General features: G+C 46.3%; 1 protein-coding gene across 5 annotated transcripts in view; it reads left to right on the top strand.

Annotated features, from left to right (window-relative positions):
- Window positions 1-11320, top strand: part of GART (phosphoribosylglycinamide formyltransferase, phosphoribosylglycinamide synthetase, phosphoribosylaminoimidazole synthetase) — a 32854-nt gene extending 21534 nt beyond the window's left edge. For 4 of the 5 annotated variants that reach the window (XM_008274927.5, XM_089330326.1, XM_008274928.5 and 1 more), the window contains exons 15-22: window positions 1783-2034; window positions 2276-2428; window positions 5423-5629; window positions 6487-6624; window positions 7534-7664; window positions 7927-8068; window positions 9950-10065; window positions 10159-11320. In XM_008274927.5, the coding sequence (XP_008273149.4) occupies window positions 1783-2034; window positions 2276-2428; window positions 5423-5629; window positions 6487-6624; window positions 7534-7664; window positions 7927-8068; window positions 9950-10065; window positions 10159-10350 (1331 nt within the window). In that variant the 3' untranslated portion in view covers window positions 10351-11320. 5 annotated transcript variants of the gene reach the window in all.
- The last annotated feature ends 9326 nt before the right edge of the window (window positions 11321-20646 follow it).

A 20646-nucleotide genomic window follows, 5' to 3' on the forward strand; every position in this document is an offset into this window, starting at 1 on the left:
ACAAAGTTATCTCCTTTAGTATTATCATTTCTGTGAATAAGTCTGTCCTAGAAGCCAAAAAGCTCCCTCCAGTTATCTCTTGGTTTCTACTTTGGAGTTTACCTATTTCTACCTTATACCTTTTTTTTTTTTTTTTTTTTAAGATTTATTTTATTTATTTGAAAGGCAGTTACAGAGAGAGAAAGGAAGAACAGAGAGAGAGAGCTTCCATCCACTGGTTCACTCCCCAAATGGCCACAGTGGTTGAAGCTGGGCCAGGGTGAAGCTAGGAGCCAGAGGCTTCTTCTGGATCTCCCACAAGCATACAGGGGCCCCAGCACTTGGGCCATCCTCTGCTGACTTCCCAGGCACGTTAGCCTGGAGCTGGATCAGAAGTGGAGCAGCCAGGACTCAAACTGGTAACCATACGGTATGCAGGTGCTCTAGACCGGGGCTTTAACCCACTGTACTGCAGCGCTGCCTCTCTAGTAACTTTATATGATATGACCAGAAAGGTGTACTATGCTAAAGTTTTAAGCCAAGGCATTTGGAGTTGAGCAGTCTGGTTAAATCACTTCTCTAAGCCTGTGCCACCCCCTGGAATATGGAGTGATTATAAAGATCGAATATTTATGACACTGTTTCTGAAACTAAACTGCTACATAGGGTTTTTTTATTTCTTTATTTATTTTAAGGCATAAACATTTCATAAGTACAACTTTAGGAATATAGTTGTTCTTCCCACCATACCCGCCCTCCCACCCTTTGTCCTCCTCCCTCTCCCCTTCCCAACCCCATTCTCCATTAAGATTCATTTTCAGTTAACTTTGTACACAGAAGACCAACCCTATGCTAAGTAAAGATTACACCAATTTGCATACACATGCACACACAAAAAAATGTTTGAGAACAAGTTTTACAGTTAACTCTCTGTGGTTTTTTTAAGATTTTATTTATTTATTTAAGAGAGAGAGAGTTACAGACAGTGAGAGGAGGGGGGAGACAGAGAAAAGGTCTTCCTTCTGCTGGTGCACTCCCCAGATGGCATCCATGGCCGGAGCTACGCTGATCCAAAGCCAGGAGCCAGGAGCTTTTTCCAGGTCTCCCACGTGGGTGCAGGGACCCAAGCACTTAGGCCATCCCCCACTGCTTTCCCAGGCCATAGCAAGGAGCTGGATTGGAAGAGTAGCAGCTGGGATTAGAACCAGCGCCCATATGGGATGCCAGCGCTTCAGGCCAGGGCTTTAACCCGCTGCGCCACAGCGCCAGCCCCTACAGTTAACTCTCATAATACAACTTATTGAGGACAGAGGTCCTACCTGGGGAGTTAGTGCACAGTGACCTCTGTTGTTAATTTAAGAATTAACACTCTTATATATGATGTTAGTGACCACTTACGGCTCTTGACATGAGCTGCTTAGGATATGGAAGCCTTTTGAATCCACAAACTTCATCAGTATTTAGACAAGGCTGTAAGTAAAGTGGAAGTTCTCTCCTCCCGTTAGAGAAAAGTGCATCCTTTGATGGCCACTTTCAGAAGGGGTTTTGTATTCAACTGAGCATTCAGCCTGTGAAAGTAGTGATGTTTGGAGGCTGCATATGTACTTGTTAGAGGTATTACCTCATCTCACACTTTGTGGAAATTAGTGCTATTTTCCTGGAAATTGTGCTTGGTTGAAAGGCCTGTTAGGCAGAAAATAGAGAATGGGATATAGCCTCATGTTAAGGGTGGCTGGTGTCACTGTTTCCTATGAAGATTTATAAATATTATATGACTTCTTTGTCCTTGTGTTACTCTGCTAGGAGGCGAAACAGCAGAAATGCCTGACATGTATCCTCCTGGAGAGTACGACCTTGCTGGTTTTGCCGTCGGCGCCATGGAACGAGATCAGAAACTCCCTCACCTAGAAAGAATCACCGAAGGGGATGTTGTTATTGGAATAGCTTCATCTGGTCTCCACAGCAATGGATTTAGCCTTGTGAGGAAAATTGTAGCCCAGTCTTCACTTCAGTACTCCTCTCCAGCACCTGATGGTTGTGGTGACCAGACCTTAGGTAAATTCCCTCATGTTCGAACTGTGCTGCTTGGAAATACCTGAACCCACTTAGTAGGTTTAGTCTCTCCTTACCCGAAGCTAGAATGGGAGGCTGTGTGTTACCCTGTGGTTTGAGTTCTTGGACGCTGTAGTACAGCTGGTGTGTCTACAGCATCACACTCACTCTCCATTTCAGAATTGTTTTATATTTGGTTTTATATTCATGAGCCATGTTTTTATCTTATCTCTTCAACGTACAGGGGACCTACTTCTGACTCCAACAAGAATCTACAGCCATTTGCTGCTGCCTGTCCTACGGTCAGGTCATGTCAAGGCTTTTGCCCACATTACCGGTGGAGGATTGCTGGAAAACATCCCCAGAGTCCTCCCTCCGAAGTGTGGTGTGGATCTAGGTAAGGTCTTGAAAAGGAGCTTTTATTCAAAAACTGTTGAGGAAAAAAAAATGCCCTGTGGGAGAAAACTCTGTGGGTAGTTAGCACACATAGAATTAATTATACATAGGAAATTCTTTAAAAAAAAAAAAAAAAAAAGAATCATGTATTTATTTGAAAGAATTACAGAGAGAGAGTTTTCGTCTGCTGGTTTACTCCCCAGATGGCTGAAATCAGGAGCAAGAGCTTCTGAGTCTCCCACATGAGTGAAGGGCCCACAGACTTGAGCCATCTTCCACCGCATTCTCAGGCACATTAGCAGGGACTGGATAAGTGGAGCAGCGTCCATCTGGGATGCCAGCTCTGCAGATGGTGGCTTTACCCACCTCTGCAGATGGTGGCTTTACCCACTGCACCACAGTCCTGACCCTACCACTTTGCTTTATTATCCACATTTGTAAGGCAGAAAATCTTCCTATGCGATTGGCTAATGTAAAAATGCAGTGCTCTGCAGTGAGCATCTCATATCAGAGCACTGGTTCAAGTCTTGACTGCTCTATTTCTGATCCGGCTCCTTGCTAATCTGCCTGTGAAGGCTGCCAAAGATGTCCCAAGTATTTGAGTCTCTGCCACCCATATGGTATACCAGGATGGAGTTCCTGGCTCCTGGCTTCAGCCTGGCTTATCCCTGGCTAATGTGGGCATTTGGGGCGTGAACCAGCAAACGGAAGATGTCTCCCCCTCTCGCTTTCTCTCCCTCTCTCTTTGACATTCTGCCTTTCAAGTAAATAATTCTTGAAAAAATTAAAATCAGTGCTCTGTGCAGATCTTCAAAGAGTGTTGGTAACTTCAAGTTCTATCATGAACCCTCATGCCGTAAAGCTATTAAGTAGTTCACGTAGGAAATCAGAGGACCTGAAGCATGACAGAAAAAGAAAATAGATTTGAGAATCATTTCATGCTTAGAAGGGAAAAGAAGTCCTGCGTTGCTAGTTAAATAGGGGAGTGGATGGTAACGTCATTAATTGAGGGGAAAGAGTAGGTTTGGAGTAGAAAGTGAGCATACGATTGTTTACATCTTCAGTGTTTATGAGCAGAAATGAAAAGCAGACTGCAAGTAAGTTGGGTGGTCATGTGCACATAGTAATAGTTGTAGCCAAGAGAGGGGAGGGGCCAGAAGGTCATCCCACAGTCAGAAGCAGGGGATGAAGCATGTCAGCGTACCATCGTCACGCCCAGTGAAGGGATTCGGATGGGGCACTGCTCAGCAGCACAGAGGTCTAGGAGGACCAGAAACTGGCCAATGTGTACTGCAGAGTTTCCCGGAAAGCAGCCTACTGGAGAGAGACCACCAACCGATTCTTGTGTGGAAATGGGTGACAGATGTAGAGACTGAGCAGAGATGCCTATTCCAGGACATTTACTGGTGAAAGGGAAAGTAGAAAAATTTAGCCACGTGACAGAGTGAAGGACAGGGTTTTTTCTCTCTGCTTTTTAGGATAGAGACGCAGTCAGAGGAACTGTTCTACCCATCATAGTCAACTAATAAGAATTGACTTGAGGGAATAGAAACCGAGGAAGATCACATACATAATTTCCCAGTGGAGTGGGCATCGTGGCGCAGCAAGTTAAGCTGCCACTTAGGATTCCCACAACCCATATTGGAGTGCTGGTTCCAGTCCAGGCTACTACTAGTCCAATCCTCCCTGCCACCCACGTGGGAGACCTGGGTGGAGTTCCTGGCTTCAGCCTGACCCAGTCCAGGCTCTTGTAGACATGAGGGGAGTGAAGAAGTGGACAGAATCTCTCTATCTTTCTGTCTTTCATTCTCTCTAACTTTTGGAAAAAAATCATGAAAAATTAGGGAAGTATGCATTTAGCATAGCAGGAAAGGTGCTAGTTAATATACCACATCCCATGTTAGAGTGCTGAGTTCTATGCCAAGCTCTGTCTTCTGATTCCAGCCTCTTGCTAATGCAGACCCTGGAAGGCAGCAACGATGGCTCAAGTAATTGGGCTTCTGCCACTTATGTGGGGGTTTCCAGCTTCAGCCTGCTCCAGCTGTGAGCATTGCAGATATTTGGGGAGAAACTGGCCATGAGAGTTGGCTCACTCCCTCGCTATCTGTCTGTCTTTCTCTCTTGCCTCTCAAAGATGTTTTAAGTAAATTTTTAAATATAAATCAGAGGTATACACAGCATGTTGAACTTAAACCTTTTCTGAAGCATGACTTTTCTTGAATTGTGTATGTATCTCCTCTAAGCCACCTAGTTTTACATCATACAGAGTATATTTTGGTCATCACCAAGACCCAGCTAACCATTCACGGAAAGGTGGTAAACCATCCTTTACTGAAGGTCACACATCTAATCCATCAGGGGACTTCTGAGGGTCTAGTTAGTTCACATAGCAGAAAACCTCACTCAGTTGTGAATACTGAGCCTGTCAACAAACAAGGTTCTTAATTTCTAAGATAACAAATGTATACCTCCCAAGACCTGTGCTGTAGCATAGATTAAGTAAGCCTCTGCCTGCATTGCCAGCATCCCATACTGGCGCAAGTTTGAGTCCCAGCTGCTCCACTTCCAATCTGGCTCTCTACTAATGTGCTAGGGAAAGCAGTAGAGATTGCCCGAGTCCTTGGGCCTCTGCCATGAATGTGGGAGACCTGGAAGAAGCTCTGGCTCCTGGATTCGGCCTGGCCCAGCCCTGGCCATTGTAGTCATTTGGGGAATGAACCAGTGGATAGCAGATTCTCTCTCTCTCTCTCTCTCTCTTTCTCTTTCTCTATCTCTATCTCTATCTCTATCTATCTCTGCCTTTCAAATAAATAAATAAATATTTTAAACAAAAAAAGTATTCTTCCCACCAAAAAGAGAAGTTCTGAAAGGCCAGTTATACTTTAGTCCTATGTGAAACAGCAAAGCCTGATTGTAATTTCTGTCTCCATATGTGTGTAACTTTGTACTTTTGTAGGAGCCAAGAAGCTAATCAGACAATTCTTGCTTGTTGCAGATGCCCGGACCTGGAGGATCCCTAGGATCTTCTCATGGTTACAGCAGGAAGGGCAGCTCTCTGAAGAAGAGATGGCCAGAACATTTAACTGTGGGGTTGGGGCTGCCCTCGTGGTATCAAAGGATCAGACAGAGCGGATTCTGAGGGACATTCGGCAGCACCAGGAAGAAGCCTGGGTGATTGGCAGTGTGGTCGCTTGTCCTGAAGGTAGTCATTCTTTGTTTTTATATGTCTAATCTTCAGTGTAACTGAACCCCACCTCATGGACACTCTGCCCACCTATTATTCCAGCCATTGTCGTTGTTAACCCCTGTAACATGACAGAACGCACCCCGTTTAGAGCACATTTCTCTTTCTGCCTCAGAGCTCTGACACCTCTGTCTAGTGCACACCTACACCCCACAGGGTCACTTCCTAAAGTGATCCCCCTGTTTGCAAGACCTCACGGCTCCACTTTCTGGTGCAGCCCAGTTCAGGGAGTAGTGAATGAGCATCCGGGTAAGCCCTGGGTATTAGTTAGGCCTCTGCTAGAAATGCTGGAAGTTGGCAGTGGCAGATCAGCTTAATTAAAAATGTCAGAGCTTGTTTTATTTGCCTGCATTTGTCTTTATTTCTTCTGTTGTGTAGCCTTCAGGCAGGTCCTCCAAAGACCAGAAGGATAACGCCCTTCAGCTCCCCTTATAACCAGAAACCACCTGTTTCTTACCATCCTGAATCGTGTCTTTGAGTGACCCTCCTGGAACACTAGCCTAGCCCCGTGCCAGGAGGTTGTGACACTTGTGGATAGTCTCACTGGGAGGATTAATCAGGGATTAGGGACAGATGCTGGCAGGCAGTGACAGCCTCGTAAGCTTCTGACAAGCTGTTCTGTAGCTCTCGGTTGAAGCAGGTGACTGCATGCGTTCACCTTCATCTTTGTGAATGAGTAATGTTAAGTGATAAACCTGTTAATTTAGTCCTTGCCTATCTTATTTTCAGAACAAAATACAGTATTGCAAGATTTTCATAAAGCATTTTTCTTTCTGTTATCCTTATAATTCACAATTGTTCTTCATGAAATGAAGGTTCCCCTCGTGTGAAAGTCAACAATCTGGCTGAAGCCATGCAAATGAATGGCTCAGTAATGGAAAACAGCTCCCTGAAAAATCATTGCTCCGTCCAACCCACCAAGGCCAGAGTGGCTGTCTTAATATCCGGAACAGGTGAGATGTGGCTTTCTCTTCACTGTGAAGCTGTAAGTGCTCTCCTCTTCCTCCTGCCTCTCCTCCAAGAGAAGGACACGAGTACTCAGGTTGTCAAGATTCTCTCTGAGCAGGGGATCCTCGCATCCCTCGCCTTTCCAGCCTTCCCGTGAATGTAACCCCACTCCCAAAGAAAAAAAAAGCAGAGACGCATGGTTAAAGAGAAACCGGAAGAGACAGAAAGGGCAGAAAGCCCAGTCTCTTTTGTGTGATAACTTTGTAGGAAGGTCTTAAGACAGTTGCAGCTTTTTAACTGTTACTAGTTTTAAGAATAAAAATTTACGTTTGACCTTTGTAACAGGAGTACAGTAATCAGAGGATTGTATTTTCCCAGATGGATGTAGCATTTTCCCATCTATTGTAAACAGCATCGCTGTGAATGTTATTATAAGTACACAGTATGTATTTTTTAAGTGTGTATCTGATTATTTCTTTAGTTTATATACCCAGAGGTGAAATCATTTTGCAAATTGACTTTAAGGTTTCAATATATTTTAGGCTCAAGTCGATGGTAAGCAAAGAAAGTATTATAAGGATTTATTCTTCCTGAGAAGGTCAGTTTTCTTTCCTTAATTAAGCAGCTTATTCCTCATCAGTCAGTGTTAAAATCATGTTATGGTGTTTCTACTGCAATGCTGGGATTGTAAGATGTTATTTGCAGGAGCAGTTGTATCTCCTAGAGCCAGGAATACCTGTGTTTTTCACAGCCTATTAATTCATTATCCCAGAGGAAGGGAGTTTAAGAGCCTTCTAAATGTTACCAGTCTTTCCCAAGACATTGATTCAGAAAGTTTGATCTTCCTATGTTCAGAATAGCATCTGTCTCTTTTTAAGAAGTGTGAGCTCATTTGTGTCTTTCTTCATTTTCAGGTTCAAATCTCCAGGCACTCATAGACAGTACTCAGGATCCAAATAGCTCCTCACACATTGTTGTTGTCATTTCCAATAAAGCTGCGGTGGCGGGCTTAGAGAAAGCAGAAAGAGCTGGTATTCCCACCAGAGTAAGTTCCTTGGGCAAAGTTCTTTCCATGGGCTGTGATTAAGCTCTTCATGTACTCTCACAGGCCCCAGATCTGTGGTGTACTTTCTTGGACTTCTGCATTTTAGGGAATGCTAGGCTTGCCTCTAGTTCATTATTTCTTTCTTACTCATCTCTCTCTGTCAGGCATGCCTTCATAGGAAAGTGAAGTGTGAGTTATGTAAAGGTTGAGTTTTAGCCTATTTTGCTAATCTGTTGAAAAGTTGTGCTTTTCTTTATTACAGGTAATTAATCATAAATTATATAAAAATCGTGTAGAATTTGACAATGCAGTTGACCAAGTCCTTGAAGAGTTCTCCACAGACATAGTCTGTCTTGCAGGATTCATGAGAATTCTCTCTGGTCCCTTTGTTAGAAAATGGAATGGTAAGCAAAAATTATTTGATACCACATTGAGTAGTCAACTGAAAATGGATTCCAGAATGGTTAACTTGACAGCCAGTCTCAGTAGTGAAATATTTACTATGATATTTTACTTTAACATAGGCCATAACTTAATTTCCTTTTCATTACCTAAAAGAGTAGCCCAATGATGATTTATTAATCTGCTGTCTTCTAATTATCTTTAACTTGCTGTAATTCCTCACTGTTTCTAATAGAGCTTAACTTTGTTCACATTATTGCAAAGATAATATTTCATCTTCTGAGTAAATGTTTGGAAACTCCTCTTATGCTTGCATGGAAGCAAGAGAAAGTGACTTCCTATATCCCAAAATGAGGAGTCCATCCCCCTCCGTAGAAAGCAGAGACTGTTGCCAGAGAGGGCAAGGAAAGCATTGTTGACAAAAAACACATGCTATGTTGTGTTACTACTTTGTCCCCCAAAAGCTTTAGTTGCATTGTTTTCCCTTTTTTGCACATATTTGGGCAATAAATGCATTTCCTTCCAAAGAATTTTTATTTTCTTGGTTGACCATAAAGCACTTGTGCCTTTGGTGACACAGGCACGAAGAACTAACTAATCTAGCATCTGATTGGTGAACACATCACTTTATGATTAGAAGTCAAGAACATAGGGACCAGTGTTGTGAAACAAGTGAAGCCACCGCTTACAATGCCAACAGTCCATTATCAGTGTTCTGGTTCAAGTCCCAGCTACTTGAATTCCAATCCCGCTTCCTCCTAACGTACATGGGAAGGCAGCAGAATATGGCCCCAAAGAGTTGAGCACCTGCCACCCTTATGGGAGACCATGATCATTGGAGTTCTTGGCTTCAGTCTGACTTAGACCTGGCTGTTAAAAGCAGAAGTCAAACACATAAACACATTGCAAATGCCAGCAACACTGAATTTTCTTGATGAGCCCTACCATTCAGCTTAGACCCCTCCATCTTCCCATCACTGTGGACACCTCTTTACCATGCCTTTGGTTGTGCAAGGCAAGTACTTGCTGGTGCTCGGGCCTCCTGGATAGGAACTAGATATATTTTTTTTTCCAAAATGTATTTATTTATTTGAAAGTCAGAGTTACACAGAGAAGGAGAGGCAGAGAGAGAGAGAGGTCTTCCATCTGCTGGTTCACTCCCCAATTGGCCACAGCAGCCGGAGCTGTGCCGATCTGGAGCCAGGAGCCTCCTCCAGATCTCCCACGTAGGTGCAGAGGCCCAAGGACTTGGACCATCTTCTACTGCTTTCCCAGGCCATAGCAGAGAGCTGGACTGGAAATGGATCAGCCGGGATGCGAACTGGTGCCCATATGGGATGCCAGCACTGCAGGTGGTGACTTTACCTGCTACGCCACAGCACCGGCCCCTGGAACTATATTTCCCTTTACCTCATTTTTGTGTTTGGCAAAGAAAACATCCATCCCAGAAATCCAGCTTCAGTTTTTCTTCTGATTCTGGACAGGAAAATATATATTATCATGGAATGTTTAAAATTCTGATCACTCGGCTGGTGCCACAGTTCACTAGGCTAATCCTCCGCCTCCGGCGCTGGCACCCTGGGTTCTAGTCCCGGTTGGGACACCGGTTCTGTCCCAGTTACTCCTCTTCCAGGCCAGCTCTCTGCTGTGGCCCGGGAAGGCAGTGGAGGATGGCCCAAGTGCTTGGGCCCTGCACCTGCATGGGAGACCAGGAGGAAGCACCTGGCTCCTGGCTTCGGATCAGCACAGCGCACTGGCCATAGTGGCCATTTGGGGGGTGAACCAATGGAAGGAAGACCTTTCTCTCTGTCTCTCTCTCTCACTGTCTAACTCTGCCTGTCAAAAATAAATAAATTCTGATCACTGTGCTTTTTGATTTCTAGGGAAAATGCTCAACATCCACCCATCCTTACTCCCTTCTTTCAAGGGTGCGAATGCCCACGAGCAGGCTCTGGAAGCTGGAGTCACAGTCACCGGCTGCACCGTGCACTTCGTATCGGTAAGTTGTCTGTCTTACCAAAGTAGTAGCAGTGGCTGGATGCAAGTGCACTGGCTAGAAGGTGATATTCAACATCTCTGCTTCCTTTTCCAGGAAGATGTAGACGCCGGACAAATTATTTTACAAGAAGCTGTTCCCGTGAAAAGGGGTGACACTGTTGCAACTCTGTCTGAAAGAGTAAAATTAGCAGAACATAAAGTATTTCCTGTAGCCCTCCACCTGGTGGCCTGTGGAGCTGTGCGGCTTGGAGAAAATGGCAAGATCTGTTGGGTTAAAGAGGAATAAAGCCTAATTCCAGAGTGGAGCTGTTTTGAAAGAATTGTGACTATTTGCTTGGTAGTGGTTTGTTGTTTTGTTTTGTTTTGTTTTATTGTGGACTTGGCCCAAAAGGCTACTAATGTGCCTGGGAAAGCAGTGGAATGGCCCAGATACTTGGCTCCTGGCTTCGGCCTACACCAGCCCTAGCTGTTGCAGCCATTTGGGGAGTGAACTAGCAGATGGAACATCTCTCTTTGTCCCTCCCTATCCTTCTCTCTGCTACTCTGCCTTTCAAATAAATATTTTTTTAAAAAAAAAGATCTCACCCTTACCCCCTTGGCCATTTTTTTAATAAATACATTTATTAAAAACAAGACTAGTGCAGCAAATCTAAGACTACAAATATCATCTGTGATGGTTCGTATTTTACCTTTCTTATTCACAATCCACCATCAAGCTGGTCATTCAGAATTCCCTTCACTAAAGCCAAAGAAGATACTAACACTTAGAGTCTTGTCTTCCTTTTCTGACCAATACAACCTCAATTTTTAAGTCATGTATTCTCTAATTGTTAATTCTTATGCTTTTGAAGCCATGGCTGCTGAATGTGCCTGAGTCAAAAGGTGCAAGAAATGATGAGGAGATGCCCAACTCTGTCACCTGTGCCACTCCTGTTCTTGCTGCTCAGCTGGGGCCAGCGCTGTGGCATAGTGGGTAAAGCCGCCGCCTGCAGTGCCAGCATCCCATATGGGCACCAGTTCAAGTCCCGGCTTCTCCACTTCCGATCCAGCTCTCTGCCATGGACTGGGAAGGCAGTAGAAGTTGGCCCAAGGACTTGGGCCCTGCACCCACGTGGGAGACCTGGAAGAAGTTCCTGGCTTCAGATCGGCACAGCTCCCACTGTTGCAGCCATCTGGGGAGTGAACCAGGGGATGGAAGTCCTGTCCCTGCCTCTCTGTAGCTCTCCCTTTCAAATAAATAAAATTTTAAAAAACTATTATAATTGATTATTCAACAAAGCTTGGGCAGAAATCAAGAATGCTGATAATTGGAATACTGAAGTGTGGAGGGTGCTGTTGGGGAGGGACGGGGCACTAGGGCACTCACCAGGTGGGTAAAGAGGGGTAATGGAACTGTGTCTATTTCCCTGTCATGCCAGTTTTCCATCTGGAACGAGGAGGTCAAGGCCTATAGCACCACATTTCTTATGAGCAGGGCACAGCCCTTGTACACAGCTGAGCGGCCACAGTGGTGTGACAGCCCTGCCTGAGCTTTAGTGCACTTCAGTGGTTGCAGACCTAGAAGCCATGTTCAAATCTCCCTTCTAGTGAATTCTAAACATAACAGCAAGGGACTCTTAGAGTCACTATTTTCATTGCAAATAATAAACTCTAGCCTTAAAAGTAGTGAGTCGAGGGGCCAACATTGTGGCATAGCGGGTGAAGCCACCATCTGTAGTACCACCATCCTATGTTCACTAGTTGGTGTCCTGGCAGCTCCACTTAAGATCCAGCTTCCTGCAGATGGCCTGGGAAAAGCAGTGGAAGATGGCCCAAGTGTTTGGGCCCCTGCTACCCATGTGGGAGACCCAGATGAAGCTCCTGGCTCCTGGCTTTGGCCTGGCCTAGCCCTGGTCAATGCAGCCATCTAGGAAGTGAGCCAGCAGATGGAGGATCTCTCTAACTCCTTCCAATGAGTAAATCTGTTAAAAACAAACAAACAAACAAACAACACGCAAAGGAGTGTGCAGGGCTCCCCAGACCACAGAGACCTGCTCTGCCAATAGAACTCCTCACTGCCTCCATACAAGCTGGGACCTTCCTCCTGTAGTGCACTTCCACCCACCATCAAGTGGGAAGTCCAGATTCTCTTACAACAGTGGACTTGAGGTGGTGCAGCAAGTTTGCAACACCAATCTTCTAAGTGAGCACCAGTTTGAGTTCCAGCTGCTCCACTCCCAATCCAGCTCCCGCTACTGTGACTAGGAAAGCAACGGATGATGGCCTAAGTGCTCGGGCCCCTGCACTCATGTGGGAGACCAGAATGGAGTTTCTGGCTCCTGGGTTCCACCTGGGCCAGCCTTGGCCATTACAGATGAAAGTCTCTTTCTCCTTCTCTTCCTCTCTCTAACTCTGCCTTTCAAATAATAAATAGATTTGTAAAAAATAAAATAAAATAAAAAGAAAAGAAAAGAATGAGTGACGGATCTTCCATTTTTCCATCCTTCCATCCAGCTTCACTCCCCAAATGGCTGCAGCAGCAGGCTGAAGCCAGGAACCAGGGACTTCCTCAAGGTCTCCCGTGTGTTTTGCAGGAACTCAGGTACTGGAGCCGTTATCTGCTGCTTCGTAGATGCATTAAGCAGGAAACTGGGTCAGAAGTGGAGTAGCTGGGACTCAAACCAAATACTCAGATATGGGTTGTGGGCATCCCAGGGGGTGGCTTAACTCCCTATGCCACAACTCCCATCCCCGTAATATCTTAATTCCATTTTTCCAGACTTTTTGATGTAACCTCATATATATCTTGGGATGTGAGGAATCAAAACGTGTCAGACACTAAAAGCACTTGGAAATAGCAAGGATGACAAAGGAGTCCCTTAAAGGGGCGGTCCCTCTGTGCAGTTGGTAATGGATTAGTAGTATTTGGATTCAGTGAGTGAACAGCCACTATTTTATAACGATAAAGACAAAAGGTCATGTGAGTTATGAAAAAGGTTTTACTAAGGTTATGAGGATTTTTACCTTTCATTGTACATGTCCATGGTCCTATTTGTGTAAACAGGAGAGAAACATGATCACACTTGTGGTAGCAGTGGGGAGGCATGTATTAACCAGCTCTGTTGGTTATTTCAGTCAGAGGATTCAAGTTCCAAGATACTAAGTAAGCCAACTGTTCAAAAGGAGAAAGGTTACCATTTCGAAGATCTCATAATCTCTAAATATTCCTCAGTTTTTTAATTATGATTTTAAACATAGAATTTTACTCGAGTATGTACAATATTTTATTATAGGAAAAGGTAGTAATTAGTAACAGCTGGTCCCTCCCTCCTGGAGTTTTCTTGGCTGTTCTCACCCATGCTTTGTGTGTGTGTCCATATGTACTTTCTGTCAGCTTATAGGTTTTACTGTGATTTCACTTAAATTTGTCATAGACCTTTTTTAATATTTTATTTATTTATTTAAAGATTTATTTTATTCATTTGAAAGAGTTACAGAGAGGTAGAGACAGAGAGAAAGGTCTTCCATCCATAAGTTCACTCCCCAGTGGCCACAACTGCCGGAGCTGCACCGATCCGAAGCCAGGAGCCAGGAGCTTCTTCCAGGTCTCCCATGCAGGTGCAGGGGCCCAAGCACTTGGGCCATCTTCTACTGCTTTCCCAGGCCATTGCAGAGAGCTGAATTGGAAGAGGGACAGCTGGGACTAGAACTGGCGCCCATGTGGGATGCCGGCACTGCAGGCAGAGGATTAACCTACTTTACCCTGCCGTAGACCTTTTGAAAAAAAAAAAAAAAAGGTTTACTTATCTGTTTGTAAGTCAGAGTTACAGAGAGGCAGAGAGAGAGAGGGAGAGAGCTTCCATCCACTGGTTCACTCCCCAGATGGCCACAATGGCCAGAGCTGAGCCAATCCAAAGCCAGGAGCCGGGAGCTTCCTCTTGGTCTCTCATGTAGGTGCAGGGTCCTAAGGACTTGGGCCATCTTCTACTGCTTTCCCAGGCCATAGCAGAGAGCTGGATGAGAAGTGGAGCAGGTGGGACTTGAACCAGTGCCCATATGGGATCCCAGCATGGCAGGCGTTGCCCATAACCCACAGCGCAGCAGCACGGGCCCCACCACTACAATTTTCACAAAGTGAACAAACCTGAAGGGGTTGGGGTTGGGCACAAAGATTGAGACACCGCTTGGGACACCCATAGACATCACGTATAGTGCCTGGGTTTCAGACCCCGTCGTGGCTCCTGATTCCCACTTCCTGCTGTTGTGCACCCTGGAAGGTGATGGTTCTCGAGTAGTTGGGTCCCTGCTACCCACAGTGGAGACCTGGATGAGTTCCAGGCTTTTTGGCTTCAGCCTGGCTCAGCCCCACTCTTGCAGGCATTTTGGGAGTGAATGAATGGATAGGAGATTTCTCTTTCTCTGCCTCTTCTCCCTCTCCCCCTCTCTCTGCTTCTCAAAGAAAGAGTTAAAAGAAAAAAAAAAAAAACTCAAAACCACCACTCAGGTAAAGAAAAGTTACCAACATTCCAGAAACTTCTAGCCATTGCTCATCTACTCACACGTGTAATAAGGGAAATCACTGTGACTTCTAATTAGTCTTGCCTATTTTCAGCTGTATGAAAATAGAATCCTGCAAGACGTACTTCTTTGTGTCTGGCTTTGTTTTTCACACTTCTGTGAGATGCATATCGTTGTAGTATTTGTAGATCACCATTCCATATATGCATATACTACACTGTATCCACTCTACTAATGCCAGTTTGGGTATTTTCTGTCTAGGGCTATGATTACTGCTGCTAATAACATTCTCGTACCTGCATATTTGATGAATTTATGTTCACATTATTCACATTTCTGTCACATGTAGGAGTGGAATTGCTGAACCATCAAGTATTCCTGTGTTCAGCTTTTTTTTTTTTTTTTTTTTTTTTTTTTAAACAGGCAGAGTGGATACTGAGAGAGAGAGACAGAGAAAGGTCTTCCTTTACTGTTGGTTTACCCTCCAATGGCCGCTGCGGCTGGCGCACCGCACTGGTCCAAAGCCAGGAGCCAGGTGCTTCTCCTGGTCTCCCATGGGGTGCAGGGCCCAAACACTTGGGCCATCCTCCACTGCACTCCCTGGCCACAGCAGAGAGCTGGTCTGGAAGAGGGGCAACCGGGACAGAATCTGGCGCCCCGACCGGGACTAGAACCTGGTGTGCCGGCGCCACAGGCGGAGGATTAGCCTAGTGAGCCACCGCCGGCCCTCCTGTGTTCAGCTTTAACAGCTACTGCCTGGGGCCAACATTGTGGCAAGCAGGTAAAACCTGACACCTTCAGAGCCGGCATCCCATATGAGCCCTGGTTGGTGTTCCGGCTGCTCTGCCTCCCATCCGGTTCTCTGCTAGAGGCCCAGGAAGAGTAGTGGAAGACGGCCCAAGTATTTGGGCCTCTGCCACTCATGTGGGAGACCTAGAAGAAGCTCCTGGCTCCTGGCTTCATCCTGACCCTGGCAGTTGTGGCCGTTGTGGCCATCTGGGGAGTGAACCAGGGGGTGGAAGATCTCTCTGTCTCTGTAACTCTGACTTTCAAAATAAATAAAAATAAATCTTAAATTAAAAAAAATATTTTGAAAAGGTAACGCCCAACTTCCTCCTGGTGTTTGGACCGGTTTACTCTCCCCACGGGTGGGATACAAGAGTAATGTTCCACAGCCTTGTCAGCACCTAGTGTTCCCCCATTGTGGTTCTGATACTAGCAGTTTGCGTGCCCCCCAAAGTCTCTTGTTCCCCAGTCTTATTTCAAAGGTTCAATGATAAACCTTAATCTAATTACCATGTGTGAAGGTGTGGCCTTAGAAGGTGATTGGATTAGACTTGGCTGGTAGGGTGGGGCCCCATGATGGAGTCACGGTGGCTTTAAAAGGAGAGGCCACACACGGCAGGTGACTAACTTGCTCCCTATCTCTGCTGCCTGGTGCACCATATAATCATGCCATTGGGCGCGTGCTGTAAGCCTTCCACCCTCATCAGGTGCCACACTAAGGGAGCCAGCAGGGCTTGGAGGATGAACGTCAGAACCATGAACTGCAATAAGCCATCATCCTTCATGAGTACTTCCTTGTCTCCGATATTTTAGTTGTACTAGCAAATAGCTTACTAACACACCCCCATTTTAGCTTTTTTGTGTGTGGCTAGTGCTATCACATTGTTGGAACTATTATTTCCAGTTGACCAATGATATTAAGCCCCTCTCAATGTTCACTTGGTCAGTTTTCAAATATATATCATCAGTACCCCTTTTCCAATAGTCTGAGGTTTGCTGATTTATAATCGGATGTGTCTTCTTCCCCTGAGCTTCCTCCCGAGGTTTATCTTCCATACTAGAATCTCCTCCCTGCTGAGTCAAGGAACATCTCAGAGGGAGTCACAGGTTATAGTGGAAGCTTTAATTTTGTACTAAAAAGCCACCTTCCTGGGGCCAGCGTTTGGAATAGCAGGGAAAGCTATCTGCAGTGTGGGCATCCCATATGGGCGTTAGTTCAAGTCCCAGCTACTCCACTTCCGATCCAGCTCTATGCTATGGTCTGGGAAAGCAGTAGAAGATGGCCCAAGCATTTGGGGCCCTGAACCCGCATGGGAGACTCTGAAGAAGCTCCTGGCTCCTGGCTTCAGATCCACCCAACTCCAGCCATTGCGGCCATTTGGAGAGTGAGCCAGCAGATGGAAGACTTTCTCTCTGCCTCTGCCTCTCTGTAACTCTGCCTTTCAAATAAATAAATAAATATTTTTTAAAAATACACCTTCATGTCCACTATATATTTCATAGAAACGCCAAGATTTGCTTTTTTAAGGATTTATTTTATTTTATTTGAAGGAGAGAAGAGAGGGAGAAGAAAAAGAGATCTATCCATTGGTTCACTCCCCAAATGGCTGTGATAGCCAAGTCTGGTCCAGAAGCCCAGAGCCCAGAACTCCATGCAGGTCGCCCATGTGGGTGCAGGGCCCAGGCACTTGGACCAACATCCACTGCTTTCTCAGGCACAGTAGTAGGGAGCTAGATTGGAAGTGGAGCAGCCAGAACTGGGACCCACACTCCCATCTGGGATGCCAGTGTTGCAAACAGTGGTTTCACTCGCTGTACCACAATCTCAGCCCCCAAGATTTGTTTTTAAATTCTAAATATGGGGTTTTTGCCCAATGTTACATGAGTTTATAATAAATGCCCCTTATTTCTCCCAGCTGTCATCTTACAATCCAAAGAGTTCAGATACATACAAAAACTGCTACAGGGGTACCCTTGGGGCATCCGAGTTAACAGCTCAAGAGAGTTATGCCATAATCCTTATAAACTTCTAGTACCTTCCACCTGCTATCAAATGCCCAGAAGAGAGTGTACAGGAGGATCTAGGCTGGCGCCGCGGCTCACTAGGCTAATCCTCCGCCTGCGGCACCAGCACACCGGGTTCTAGTCCCGGTCGGGGCGCCGGATTCTGTCCTGGTTGCCCCTCTTCCAGGCCAGCTCTCTGCTGTGGCCCGGGAGTGCAGTGGAGGATGGCCCAAGTGCTTGGGCCCTGCACCCTCATGGGAGACCAGGAAGAAGCACCTGGCTCCTGGCTTCAGATCAGCGCAGTGCGCCGGCCACAGCAGCCATTGGAGGGTGAACCAAAGGCAAAAGGAAGACCTTTCTCTCTGTCTCTCTCTCTCTCTGTCCACTCTGCCTGTAAAAAAAAAAAAAAAAAAAAAAAAAAAAAAAAAAAAAAAAAAAAAAAAAAGAGAGAGAGAGAATATACAGGAGGATCTATCACAGGGCTGCAGCTATAGTGCATCAGAGAAAGACACTTAGAAAATACCGCTGTCACATTCAGTCCCTGAATTCCACTGAAGAGCCAAACAAATGCCCTCAGGCTAGTTACAACCTCCCCAGCCCTTTCTGCAAACCTTGACCTTGTAGGCTTGGAATGAGGACTAAACAGGTGTGTATGACAGGGAACCAAGGGACCTGAACATAGAGCAATGCTGAGGAAAGACCAAATGGGAGAGAATCCTAACAGGCTTGTCCCCACAAAATGGAAATCCCGTCCTAGAATAATCTAGTGTCTCTCACCAAGCTATACTCCTTGATAAGACAATACCAGGGGCCCTCAAATGCTTCTGAAAGCACTGAATTAAAAGATAAGTTTAGGATCAAGCGTTAAGACTCTACTTGGGACACCACATGCCCTGGGGGCGACCCAGCTCTGCTTCCAATCCAGCTTCCTGCTGCTGCACACCTGGGGAGGCAGCAGATGATGGCTCAAGTTCTTGGGTCCCCTCCACACACCTGGGAGACCAGACTGCGTTCTGAGCTCTTGGCTTCAGCCGGCTGCTGGCAGACATCCAGGGAGTGAGCCTGCAGAAAGAAGGTCTCTGACTCTCGCCCTTGCTGTCAATCTCTCTCTCTGACTTTCAGGGGAAAGTGCAGGGGTGGGCATTCGGTTAGTGGGTAGGATGCTGAGTCCTACCTGAGTGCTTGGATTCAATACCTAGCTCCGGCTCCTGACCCCAGCTTCCTGCTAATGTAGTTGCTGGGAGAGAGACAGTGACTGCTCAAGTCCTGTGTCGCTGCCACTCAGGTGGGAGTCCAGGGTGGAGTTCCAGGCTCCTGGTCAGCCCTAGCCCAGCCCTGGCTGTGTGAGCATTTGGAAAATCTCTCCCTCTCCCTCTCCCTCTCTCCCTCTCCCTCTCTCCCTCTCTCTCTCCCTCTCCCTCTCTCCCTCTCCCTCTCTCTCTCCCTCTCTCTCTCTCCCTCTCCCTCTCTCTCTCTCTCTCTACCTTTCCAATAAATGAGTAAAGAAAACTTCAAAAGTAAGACTCCCTCTCTGAGCCTAACCCTCAAATCTTCCATCTGTTAACCTGCTAATCCTTGTGGTATGATTTTTTTAAAGATTTATTTATTTATTTGAAAGGCAGAGTTCCAGAGAGGCAGAGAGAGAGAGAGAGAGAGAGAGAGATCTTCCACCTGCTTTTTCACTCCCCAAATGTCCCCAACAGCCAGGGCTGGGCCAGGAGCCAGGAACTCCACCCAGGTCTCTCACGCAGGTGGCAGGGCCCAGACACTGGGGGCCATATCCTGCTGCTTCCCAGATGCATTAGCAAGGAGCTACATCAGAAGGGAGCAGCCAGGATTCTAACTGGCACTCACGATATTCTGCCATCGCAGGCTTAACCCTCTGTGCCACGACACCAGCCTCCAAATTTAAACTTTTTTTCTTCATCTGAATGTCTTGTTGCTTTTTTTTTTTTTTTTTTTTTTTTTTGACAGGCAGAGTGGACAGTGAGAGAGAGAGACAGAGAGAAAGGTCTTCCTTTGCCGTTGGTTCACCCTCCAATGGCCACCGCGGCCGGCGCACTGCGCTGATCCGATGGCAGGAGCCAGGTACTTATCCTGGTCTCCCATGGGGTGCAGGGCCCAAGCACTTGGGCCATCCTCCACTGCACTCCCTGGCCACAGCAGAGAGCTGGCCTGGAAGAGGGGCAACCGGGACAGAATCCGGCGCCCTGACCGGGACTAGAACCCGGTGTGCCGGCGCTGCAAGGAGGATTAGCCTAGTGAGCCGCGGCGCCGGCCCTTGTTGCTTTTTCTTGTCTAGTTACCCTGGTTTGTACTTCCAGTGTGATGGTGACTAGATCTTGTAAGAACCATCATTCTTGCCTTTTTTTTTTTTTTAAAGATTATTTATTTGAGAGTTACAGAGAGAGGAGGGAAGAGGGAGGAGGTGGGAGGGAGGGAGGGAGGGAGAGAGAGAGAGAGAGAGAGAGAGATGATTTTCCATCCACTGGTTCACTCCACGAATAGCCACAATGGCTGGGACTGGGCCAAGTAGAAGCCAGGAGGCAGGAGGTTCTTCTGTATCGCCCACATGGGAGGCAGGAGCCCAAGCGTTTGAGCTATCTTCCACTGCTTTCCCAGGCCATTAGCAGGGAGCTGGATGGGAAACGGAGCAGCTGGGATTTGAACCAGTGCTCATATAGAATTCCATGTCCCAGGCAGAAACCTTACCTGCTATGCTACAATGCCGGCCCTCTTGTCTTGTTTTTTTTGTTTTGTTTTGTTTTGTTTTTAAGTTTTGTTGGCATACAGCCATGCCCGTTTACAGGTTTGAGTCCTGACTGCTCCACTTATTTTTTTTAAAGATTCATTTATTTAGGGGCTGGCGCTGTGGCGCAGCAGGTTAATGCCCTGGCCTGAAGTGCCAGCATCCCATAAAGGCGCTGCTACGAGACCTGGCTACTCCACTTCCAATCCAGCTCTCTGCTATGGCCTGGGAAAGCAGTAGAAGATGGCCCAAGTCATTGGGCCCCTGCACCAATGTGGGAGACCCGGAAGAAGCTCCTGGCTCCTGGCTTGAGATTGGCGCAGCTCCGGCCATTGTGACCAATCAGTGAGTGAACCAGCGGATAGAAGACTTCTCTCACTGTGTCCGCCTCTCCTCTCTCTGTGTAACTCTGCCTTTCAAGTAAATAAATAAATCTTTAAAAAACGTATTTATTTATTTTAAAGGCAGAGTTACAGAAAGGCAGAGGCAGAGAAAGAGAGAGCTTCCAACTGCTGGTTTACTCCCCAACTGGCCACAGAGAGTCCC

Source organism: Oryctolagus cuniculus, chromosome 4 (assembly GCF_051225735.1).
Source record: "Oryctolagus cuniculus isolate XC-2025 breed Fujian yellow rabbit chromosome 4, ASM5122573v1, whole genome shotgun sequence".
NCBI lineage: Eukaryota > Metazoa > Chordata > Mammalia > Lagomorpha > Leporidae > Oryctolagus > Oryctolagus cuniculus.